The sequence below is a fragment of the Glycine max genome, chromosome 17, assembly GCF_000004515.6.
Source record: "Glycine max cultivar Williams 82 chromosome 17, Glycine_max_v4.0, whole genome shotgun sequence".
In the NCBI taxonomy this organism is placed as follows: domain Eukaryota; kingdom Viridiplantae; phylum Streptophyta; class Magnoliopsida; order Fabales; family Fabaceae; genus Glycine; species Glycine max.
In genome coordinates this window covers 34315641-34327131 of record NC_038253.2, presented here as the reverse complement: position 1 = coordinate 34327131, position 11491 = coordinate 34315641, and the positions used below count along the sequence as shown (strand labels likewise).

The following is an 11491-nucleotide window of genomic DNA, read 5'->3' as shown; positions in this document are numbered from 1 at the left end:
TGTTCGCGAATGAGTTGCCCTTGGCCATCTTGTCACTCACCACATTCCTGCCAATGATCAAGTTCCTGATTTGTTCACTAAGCTCGTGTCCAGAGCTACTCTCATGCATTTTTGGACCAAACTCTGCCTTCAACCTCAGCCTTGTTTGAGGGAGGATATTAACAATAATCAGCTGTTGGATGACAATCATGCTGAAAAAGGAAACAAAGAGCCGTTGGAAACAAATCCCTATGATTGTGCTACTAATAATGACAATCATGCAAAAAAAGGAAACAAAGAGCCGTTGGAAACAGATCCCTATGATTGTGCTACTGATAATGGAAAGTTGTTGGAAGACTAATCTGGTTTAAGAGGCACAAATCAATCTGGCAAATAAACCAGATTGCAGCTAACCATATTTAGGAAACTTATTCTATATTTAGAATTTCCTAATCTGCAATCAATTCACATTTAATTACTTTATGCAGAATCAGTGTACACTATGCTATATAAGTATCCCTTGTCTCTCTTGTATCGATGCTGAGTGTTCACATTTCAAAAGGTTATACAATTTATCAGTTTTCTTCTTGGTATCTAGAGCCTTTGTGAACACCTTGTCACACCATGACTTCCTTCTCTCTAAATATTGGCAATTTCACCACTCTCAAACTCACCCCTACAAACTACCCACTATGACGTGAACAAGCCTTAGCATTAGTAGAAAGTCAAGACTTGGTTGGTCACCTTACGAATGATGATCCAGCCCCCCTTCAATACACGACACCAAATTCCAATGACACAACAAAAACAAAAAAATTTATTCCAAAATTTACTAAATGTTTTCCTTACACTTGGGATACACGACGTAACAAATTCGACCCTAAAACCCTTCCTTGTGTGTTTGTTGGATATAGTGATATACATAAATGATATAAATGCTTTCATCTTTCTAGTAAGAAAATTTTTATCTCATGACATGTTTTTGACGAGTCATTCTTTCCATATAAGACTAATCGTCATCATACGATTTCTTCTCCTACACAGCATGTAGTTAGCATATTTGATTCTTGGCTACCTCATACTAACTCCAGTTCTTGTGCAGACCTAACAGCAATAACAACAGCTTTTGCTTCCGTTCCACCATGCTCAAATCCTTTAATGCAATCTCCTGCCTTACAACTTCCTATTGCATCTTTTGGTCAACCAGAACAACCCTCATTGTCTGAACATGAGAACCTTGAGTCACAACACTCACCAATTGAGTCAGACCTTGAGCTTGGGCCTCCTACCTCAATACAACCACTTGAATCTACCTCTTCTACCCAGACTCAACTTCCACATGTTGTACCTACTCATCCCATGGTTACACGCTCATAACACGGAATTACAAAGCCTAATCCTAAGTATGCCTTAATCACTATGTTATCTCCAAACATTCCATGCAACCCATATAATATTTGCTCTGCATTAGCTCATCCTAGATGGAAGGCTTCCATGTGCGGAGAACTTGAGGCTTTACATAAAAATAAAACTTGGGAACTCGTTCCTCGCACTCGTGACTTGCATGTTATTGGCTCTAAATTGGTTTTCAAATCAAAACTCAAACCTAATGGGTCCCTAGATCGTCTCAAAGCTCGCTTTGTTGCAAAGGGATATCATCAAGTTAATGGAGTAGATTATACTGAAACATTCTCTCCTGTAATCAAGCCAGGCACCATCCGGTTAATCATCACTATAGCCCTCGTTAAGAATTGGCCCATTCGACAACTTGACGTAAAAAATGTCTTTCTGCATGGTTTGCTTTCTAAGAACACATACATGGAGCAACCTCCTGGCATGGCTGACCCTTAGTTCCCCAACCATGTTTGCAAGCTTCAAAAGGCTCTTTATGGCCTTAAACAAGCACCTCGAGCTTGGTTTGATTGTTTCAGATCTTTTCTTCTTAAATATGGTTTCTTTTGCAGTAAGGCTGATCCATCCTTATTTATTTGGCACTCAAATATTGGATCACTAACTCTTATTCTTTATGTAGATGATATACTCCTCACGAGATCCACTATCACTCTAGTTTCTGACTTCATTAAACTTATACAATCCGAATTTTCCAAGAAGGACTTGGGCCCTCTCCATCACTTCCTTGGCATTGAAATACTCCAGACAACTGATGGCCTTCATCTATCCCAGTCACACTATGCCCTTACCATCCTTGAATGAGCTAACACGGTTGATTGTAAACCAAAGAGCACATCACTTGAAGCTAAGATGAAGATGACGTCCAATAACACTCCCCTTGACAATCCAAGTTACTTTCGTGGGCCTTTTGGATCTTTACAATACCTCACCCTTACTCGCCCTGATATTTCATACAGTGTTAATTTTGCGTCCCAATTTATGCTTTCTCCTACCATTATGCATTTACAAATGGCCTATCTTACATTACGATATGTCAAGGGAACTATTGATGTAGGTCTCCACTTTACTTCAAATTCCACACTTGATCTTTTTGCTTTTTCTGATGCAGATTGGGTAGGTTGTCCCACCACTCGACTCTCCACCATCGGTTATTGTATCTATCTTGGAGGAAATCTTATCTCATGGTGTGCTAAGAAACAACCAACAGTTTCTCGCTCTAGCACAGGAGCTGAATATAGGGCCATGGCAAACACTGTCGCTGAACTCACATGGCTTACCTTTCTCTTGCAAGACCTTTGCATTTCACTAGCATCCCTTCCACTGTTATACTATGATAATCTTAGTGCTCTTCACATGACCATCAATCCAGTATTTCATGCCCACAACAAGCACATTGAATTGGGATATCACTATGTTCGTGAACAAGTTGCTCTTGGCCATCTTGTCACTCACCACATTCCTACCAATGATCAAGTTGTTGATTTGTTCACTAAGCTCGTGTCCAGAGCTACTCTCATGCATTTTTGGACCAAACTTTGCCTTCAACCTCGGCCTTGTTTGAGGGAGGATATTAACAATAATCAGCTGTTGGATGACAATCATGCAGAAAAAGGAAACAAAGAGCCGTTGGAAAAAAATCCTTATGATTGTGCTACTAATAATGACAATCATGCAAAAAAAGGAAACAAAGAGCCGTTGGAAACAAATCCCTGTGATTGTGCTACTGATAATGGAAAGTTATTGGAAGACTAATCTGGTTTAAGTGGCACAAATCAATCTGGCAAATAAACCAGATTGCAGCTAACCATATTTAGGAAACTTATTCTATATTTAGAATTTCCTAATCTGCAATCAATTCACATTTAATTACTTTATGCAGAATCAGTGTACACTATGCTATATAAGTATCCCTTGTCTCTCTTGTATTGATGCTGAATGTTCACGTTTCAAAAGGTTATACAATTCATCAGTTTTCTTCTAGTTGAAATCCGATGCAGTTTTTACACCTTCTTTTACCATTGATATGAACTTTTCTCGGTCTTTGTACTTCATGCCAAATGCAGCTCTTGAAATGATATTATACATTGATGAGTGCACTGTGTCGGTGAGGTTGATGTAACAAGTCTGTTAATTTTCAGTGTGGTGTTGATGTAACAAGTAGGTGTACATTTCCTATTATAGGCAGATTCCATGGTCCTGGGGGTATGTTTAGAGATGGCTTGGTTTTCATAAGTTTTCTTCCTAGTTTCAGCACCACAATCATGGAGAGGAAAAAGGGAAAGATAATAAGGGCTAATGAGTTGAGTATTTGAGAATCCATGATGACAAAAGTGAGTAGTGAGAGGCTCTAAAACTCTTGCTATATAAAGATGATTATCAAAATAAAGGTTATTACCATCTTAGGGAAAAAAGATTTTAAAAAAATAATTGAAAAGGAAGATGGGTAAAGATAATCGTGGAATGCATTAACTAGTGTGAAATTGTTTTGTCTTAAACAAGTGGTCGAGTATTAATACACAATGCTTGTGACAGCCTCTATCCCTCACATATATACTAACAAAGGAATAAAATTCAAATATTAATTAAAAGTATTTTTTTTAAACATTTTTAAATACAAGTCTTTCAAAGGGATAAAAGGCTCACGTTCACTTTCTTCTACATCATATTCAAACTTGTCCAAATAAATAATAAAGTCATCTCGGCTCAAACAAGGTTGTCTAAGACTTCATACAATTAATATAAAACTCTATACCCCAATGCCACATCCTATCAAAGCGTTGTGTCTCGACGTCCTTCAGCACAAGGTTCCTTAAAGCATTTCACCTAGTCATTTGCTCCCCCGAACACAAAGTTCAAGATCATCACAGGATCCAAACACAAACAACACACGGGGAGTGAGTTATCACATCCTTAACTAATAGAGAAGCAAGACAACTAGATATACATATCATATAAACCAAATAAAACTTACTTACATGTAACTCACGTAATTCCACCACTTTGTCATTCAAAGTTCACTTTTCAACCATCAATCACACTTTTCAATCATCAATCACATTACACAAGAATCACACACTCTGATCAAGACATAATAACACATCAATTTCATAATAAACAATTAGCAAGCGCATGAGACAGTTATGCTAAGACTCAAGCCTATATGCAATGTGGTATCATGTCAGTGAAAAACCACCTTGGGGCGCATAAACACTAGTCGGGTTATTGTATAATTCATAACTCACAACACAATTAATGTCACAATCAACCATCTTATATTTACGTGTATCTCACAATTTAACACATTCAACTTTGCACATATATTTAATCTCCATAACAATATTATAATATCAAAGTAATATGTTATTCTACAATTCATCATATATTCGATTTATCACTTATATACAATTTCAAACATAATTTCATAATTCTAATATAACTATTTATTACACTAATATTATTCAAAGCACAAACAAATTATACAAAAATATTTCTCAATCCACGGGGAGTAAAAATCTCTCACATAATTTCACATAATCATACAAGAAGAATTTCAATATAATAAAACATCCCAAAAATAAACCCCAATTTGACCCTCTAAGGATCCCTACGCATATTCTCACTAATTCCCAATTGTGAATAACTCATCCCTTATCTCTAGCGATTTCTTGAGATTCCTCCAGTTTTTCCTCTGACTGCTCCGATAGAATTCCCAAACGTCAGAGAGACGGAGAAGAGATTGAAACCTCCATTTGTACTGTCTTCGTGTGATTCCTTTGTTTCCCTCTGTGAATATTATCTCGCAAATCCCAACGGTGAAAGTGTGCAGAACTGAATCTCAAACAACATATCAAAATTTCATAAAAATCCAACGGTTTATCGAAATCGGGATCGTAGTTTTACTGGACTGTTTTTGGGTTTTTACAGGAAAAGAAAAGGTTACAATGCGAAAGGAATTCCTCTCAACTCAGACATGATTTCGAAATTCCCAACGGTGATAATTCTTGAAAATGAGTGGTGAACCATGTACTTATATTTCACAATGATCCAATAGTGAATGAGTCCGAGATCGTTGTTTTTCTAAAAACAGATTTGGTGGGTTGCGGGAAAAAGAAAGAGTTTTTGGGGAGGAGGAGAGGAAAAACGAATTGAGAGGATGCATAGTCTATCGCTATTTATATCTAGGATACTCACAACCTATTATTTACTCTATTTGTTTATTTTTATTATTTTATAAAAACAAACTATATTTTATTTCCTATTAAATGAATAAATAAAATACTCTCTTTATTTTTTCTAAAATCATTTTTAATCTAGTCTAAGAAAAATGAGATGTTACAATGTTTGTCTATATAATAAAATTGTTTTATATTAATATAATTATTATCAATACCAAAATAAAATACAGTTCCTAATTATAAATAATATAAAAGTATTTATAGGTTATATTTGCAAAATTAGTTGAGGATATGGAAGGTGAAAATCTAACTGAAGTTCAAAATTAAAAAATTAACTTATTAAATTATATGTATTCGATAAAATTAATTATTAAAATAAATGAAAAATGTAAAATGACATATATATATATATATAATTTTATTTCATGGATACAATTTTATTCTGTGGTGCTATATTTTTAAATTTTTAATTAATTTTAAACTCTTATAATTTTTATTTATATAAAAATTATTTTAATTGCAATTTTAGTTCCAATTATTACACACCCAAGCATGATAACATTATGCCTAATACACATCCAATTAAACATGTAAAAAAATATACGATCATTATGAATCGCGCTTGGTTCATTATCAGTTGCGGAAAAATATTATCAATTGCGAAAATGTTTCAAAGAATGTCGACAAACAAACACGACACCACTAGAAAAAGAATACGAAAGTTTGATTATCAATTGCCAAAAAGAAAAAATTAAAAATAGCATTAGGTTGAGAAAAAATGAGAGTGAAGACATTGAGAAAAAAAAAAAGGAGAGTGATGAATCCACATACTTAAAACGTATGAATGAGTAAAAAAATATAATAAAATCCTAATTTATTTAAAAAAGATAATAAAAAATTTGATAAATATATTAAGGATAATAGAGAGAGAAAATATTAAAAACTTAGAAATTAATATTTTAAAAAATATTAAAAGCTACTAAAAAATATTTTTTTTATTGAAATCAAACAATTTATTCCGTTAATAACAAAAGTTAAAAATTAATTGAACTGTCTTGTGTTAGTCATAATACTACAAATTAACTATTTCCTTAGAGAAAAAAAAACTAGATTTCATACATCTACGTACGGGTATAATTTTTTTAATATATAAATAAATAAAATTATTTTATTATTTATTATTTTTACTATAAAACAATTTACTATCTTTTTTTATTTTAATACTATTACTTTTTAGATCTGGTTGAAATTTGTATTAGCATTTTTTATAACATTCTTAGTTTTATATTTATTCATTTTACATTTTCTGAAATTATAATATAATAATTTTTATCAATTAAATATTAATCAACATTTTATTATTGTTTTGAATATATTTATGATATTTTAAATTTTTATTAACAATTAACTGATGATACTAATGCAGTTTTTTGTGTGGGAAAAAGTAACTATTCCATTTCATTCATAATAACATAATGAATGGAAGAAGGAATACAATTAAAAGTATTTTTTTATGCAGTATACAATCAAAAGTATGATTGTTAGCAAAAAGCAAATAATCCTATAAGCTGACATAATTAATTCCCTCGCATCCTAACAAAAGTTACCAAAGGATCGGAGTTTGGAAAACTATCAAGATGATGTTTATAAGTGGCCAAAGTATGATCCATCTTTGAGTGACCAATGACATTATTACTGAGATTATCAACAGCTAGAAGATTTACAACCTAATTGAAAAATAATGTTCTGAAAAGCAAGTAAATTTGCCCATATCGATCAAAGCTTTGTATAAGCCAGCAGATTTACAATCTAATTAAAAAATAATGTTCTGAAAACCAAGTAAATTTTCCCATATCAAAGCTTTTTATAAGCCCCATGCCTCTGCTTCTTTAGGATCAGGAATACAGATATCTTTGATCTTCTGCTTGTCATTTGTTGTGAAACCAAGCGAGTAATAAATAAAGAAGAGATTTAACAATACACTTTAATTAAAAATTTTAAGACTCAGATTTATGGGTCTTGTATTTACTTATATAATATTTAATCTATTAATTCTTACTTGATATGAGAATTATCTTACACAATGTCATTCATGAACTAAAAGGAGTACAGGTTCAATGAGGAACAAAAAGAACGGGCCTCAACATCGGGGAAAACCGTACTCGAACCCTCTTAAACAATATGGTAACTACCATGACAATCAGAGGACTGCTGCTAGGGGAATTGCAGGTGGTAGTGGTAGCAAACCCAATACTTTCCCCACTCAGATCACTTGCTACAGATGTAAGAAGCCAGGGCACATCTCCTCAAATTGCCCTGATAAAGGCATAACATGTTTTAATTGTAGACAAAAAGGGCATTTTCAGAGAGATTGTCCACATCCCAAGAGGGAGCAAAATGGTGGGGGCCTGAATGACCAAACTGGACATCCAAAGGCCACTGGAAGAGTCTTTACCCTTAACGGTGTTGAAGCTTCGAAATCCATGGTGAATTCATAAATGGAATTCCTTTACTTGTGCTGTTTGATTCTGGTGCAACCCATTCTTTTATATCTTATTCATGTGTAGAGAAAAGTAAGCTTTCTGTGTCTTCTTTAAATAAAAATCTGATTGTAGAAACCCCAACTAGTGGTTCTGTGTTAACTTCTGATGTGTGTTTGGACTGTCCTGTGGAAATTTCTGGTAGAACATTCTTGATTGATTTGATTTGTTTGCCTTTGAGCCAAATTGGAGTTATTATTGGTATGGACTGGTTATCTTCCAACCATGTCTTGTTAAACTGTTTTGATAAAACTGTAGCGTTTGATGATTCTGGAGGGAGTAAGGATATGATGTTTATCTCTGCCAACCAAGTTGTGACATCTTTAAAAGAAGATGCTCAAGTGTACATGATCTTGTCTAGCCTGGGAATAAAGACAAAGGTTTCTATGTGTGACCTCCCTGTTGTCAGAGAGTTTCCTAAAGTGTTTCTTGAGGATATATCCGGTTTGCCACCGAGAGAGAGATATAGTTTTCCATAGACTTAGTACCTGGTGCTGGACCCATATCCATAGCTCCTTATAGGATGTCTCCTATAGAGTTAGCTGAGCATAAGAAACAGTTAGAGGAGTTGTTGGAGAAGCGGTTTTTGAGACCCAATGTGTCTCCATGGGGAGCACTAGTGTTGTTAGTGAAGAAGAAAGATGGAACCATGAGATTGTGTGTGGATTACCGCCAGTTGAATAAGGTGACGATTAAGAATAAGTACCCTTTTCCTAGAATAGATGACCTTATGGACCAACTGGTAGGAGCTTGTGTGTTCAGTAAGATAGACCTTAGGTCAGGTTACCATCAAATTCGAGTGAAGTCTGAGGACATACCTAAGACTGCTTTTAGGACCCGTTATGGTCACTATGAGTATCTAGTCATGCCCTTTGGTGTGACTAATGCTCCAGGTGTGTTTATGGACTACATGAATAGAGTCTTTCACCCTTACCTTGATAGTTTTGTGGTGGTATTCATAGATGATATTTTAGTATACTCCAAGACAAGAGAGGAACATGAAGAACATTTGAGGATTGTGTTGCATACCCTTAGGGACCGACAACTCTATGCTAAGTTGTCCAAGTGTGAGTTTTGGTTAGAGAAAGTTAGTTTCCTAGGGCATGTGATATCTCAAGGGGGCATAGTTGTAGATCCATCTAAGATAGAAGTCGCCCTTGAGTGGGAGAGTCCTAAATCTATTTTTGAGATTAAGAGTTTTCTGGGTTTGACAGGATACTACCGGAGATTCATAGAAGGTTTCTCCAAGTTAGCTTTACCTTTGACTAAACTGACTCGTAAGGGTCAAGCTTTTGTGTGGGACACCCAGTGTGAGCATAGTTTTCAGACCCTTAAGGAAAGATTGACGACCGCTCCAGTGTTAGTTTTGCCTAACCCAAGAGAACCCTTTGAGGTGTATTGTGATGCATCAAAGATGGGTTTAGGAGGAGTATTGATGCAAAAAGGCCAAGTAGTGGCCTATGCTTCTAGACAACTCAAGACTCATGAGAGGAATTATCCCACTCACGACCTGGAGTTAGCTGCTGCAGTTTTTGCCCTTAAGATGTGGAGGCATTACCTGTTTGGCTCCAAGTTTGAGGTGTTTAGTGATCATAAGAGCCTTAAGTACTTGTTTAGTCAGAAAGAGCTAAAACATGCGTCAAAGGAGATGGTTAGAGTTTCTTAAAGATTATGATTTTGAGCTTAGTTACCATCCCGACAAGGCTAATGTGGTGGCTGATGCCTTGAGTAGGAAATCTCTATGTATATCTGCCTTGATGGTTAAAGAGATGGATCTCCTAGAACAGTTTCGAGACCTTAGTCTTGCATGTGAGGTTACTCCTAATAATGTGAGATTAGGAACTTTGAGGATTACTAGTGAGTTACTAGGAGATATCAGGGAAGGCCAGAAGACTGATCCTTTTCTAAGGACCCAGTTAGAAGCTAATGAGTCAGGAAAAGATAGTAGTTTCAAGGTTGGATCAGATGGAGTCTTGAGACTTCAAGATAGGATTTGTGTTCCCAATGTGCCTGAACTTAGGAAGATGATCCTAGAGGAAGGACATAGGAGTAACTTGAGCATACATCCTGGTGCTACCAAGATGTATCAGGATTTGAAGATGATGTTTTGGTGGCCCAACATGAAGAGAGAGGTTAGTGAGTTTGTGTATGCATGTTTAGTTTGTCAGAAGTCTAAGATAGAACACCAGAGACCTTTTGGGAAGTTACAACCCTTGGAGATACCCCAGTAGAAGTGGGACAGTATTTCTATGGATTTTGTTGTAGGACTACCTAGAACCCCCAAAGGTTTTGATTATATCTGGGTTATTGTTGATAGGTTGGCCAATCCTATTCACTTTATTCCCATTAATATCATATTTTCCTTGGAAAGGTTGACCTCCCTGTATATTAGTGAGATTGTCAGATTATATGGTGTGCCATCTAGCACAGTGTCTGATAGAGATCCTAGGTTTACCTCTAGATTTTGGGAGAGCCTGAACAAAGCATTGGGAACCAAGCTTAGACTAAGTTCAGCCTACCATCCTCAGACTGATTGCCAAACTGAATGGACCATTCAGTCATTGGAGGACCTTTTAAGGGCGTGTGTCTTAGAGAAAAAGGGAAGTTGGGAGAGTTTTCTGCCACTGATAGAGTTCACCTACAACAACAGTTTTCACTCTACCATTGGCATGGCTCCCTATGAAGCTTTATATGGTAGAAGGTGTAGGACACCTCTATGTTGGTTAGAGCCTAGAGAAAACCTCACCCTAGGACCTGAAGTGGTACAACAAACCACTAAGAAGGTGAAGTTAATCCAAGAAAGGATGAGGACTGCTCAAAGTAGTTAGAAAAGTTATCAGGATAAGAGGAGGAAAGATTTGGAATTCAAGGTTGGTAATCATGTATTCTTGAGAGTCACTCCGTGGACAGGGGTTGGTCGAGCTTTGAAATCTCGAAAACTCACACCTCGCTTTATTGGTCCTTTCCAAATTCTTAAGAGAGTTGGCCCTGTGGCATACCAAATTGCATTACCCCCATCACTTTCTAATCTTCACAATGTCTTTCATGTGTCTCAACTCTGTAAGTATATCCATGATCCATCTCATGTGGTCGAATTGGATGACGTGTAAGTAAGAGAGAACTTGACATATGAAACATTGCCTTTGAGGATCGAGGATAGACGAACAAAGCACCTAAGAGGAAAGGAGATTCCATTGGTCAAGGTGATCTGGGGAGGTACATCAGGAGAAGATGCCACGTGGGAATTAGAGAGTTAGATGCAAGCCGCCTATCCATCTTTTTTTGAGTCAGGTAAATTTTGGGGACGAAATTTCTAAAAGGGTGGGATAGTTGTAAAACCCTGATATACATATATGTATATATATATATATATTATTAGTAATT

The 11491-nt window shown here is 35.7% G+C and overlaps 2 protein-coding genes across 2 annotated transcripts; both read left to right on the top strand.

Annotated features, from left to right (window-relative positions):
* The first annotated feature begins 1398 nt into the window (after nucleotides 1-1398).
* Nucleotides 1399-1830, top strand: LOC102666181 (uncharacterized mitochondrial protein AtMg00820-like). The gene has a single exon (XM_006601585.1). The coding sequence runs from the start codon at nucleotides 1399-1401 to the stop codon at nucleotides 1828-1830; it is 432 nt and encodes a 143-aa protein (XP_006601648.1).
* Nucleotides 1831-7684: 5854 nt separating this feature from the next.
* On the top strand, nucleotides 7685-8586 carry LOC112999944 (uncharacterized). Its single transcript, XM_026126368.1, has 2 exons — nucleotides 7685-8030; nucleotides 8183-8586. Exons 1-2 carry the CDS (start codon nucleotides 7685-7687, stop codon nucleotides 8584-8586), a joined length of 750 nt encoding a protein of 249 aa, XP_025982153.1.
* Nucleotides 8587-11491: the final 2905 nt, after the last annotated feature.

Excerpts from the sequence above, each read along its gene's own strand:
- LOC112999944 (XM_026126368.1), top strand. The coding sequence starts at position 7,685 with ATGAGGAACAAAAAGAACGGGCCTCAACATCGGGGAAAACCGTACTCG. Across the intron at positions 8,031-8,182 it reads AAGAGTCTTTACCCTTAACG|AAACCCCAACTAGTGGTTCT; the intron begins GTGTTGAAGCTT and ends ATCTGATTGTAG.
- LOC102666181 (XM_006601585.1), top strand. The coding sequence starts at position 1,399 with ATGTTATCTCCAAACATTCCATGCAACCCATATAATATTTGCTCTGCA.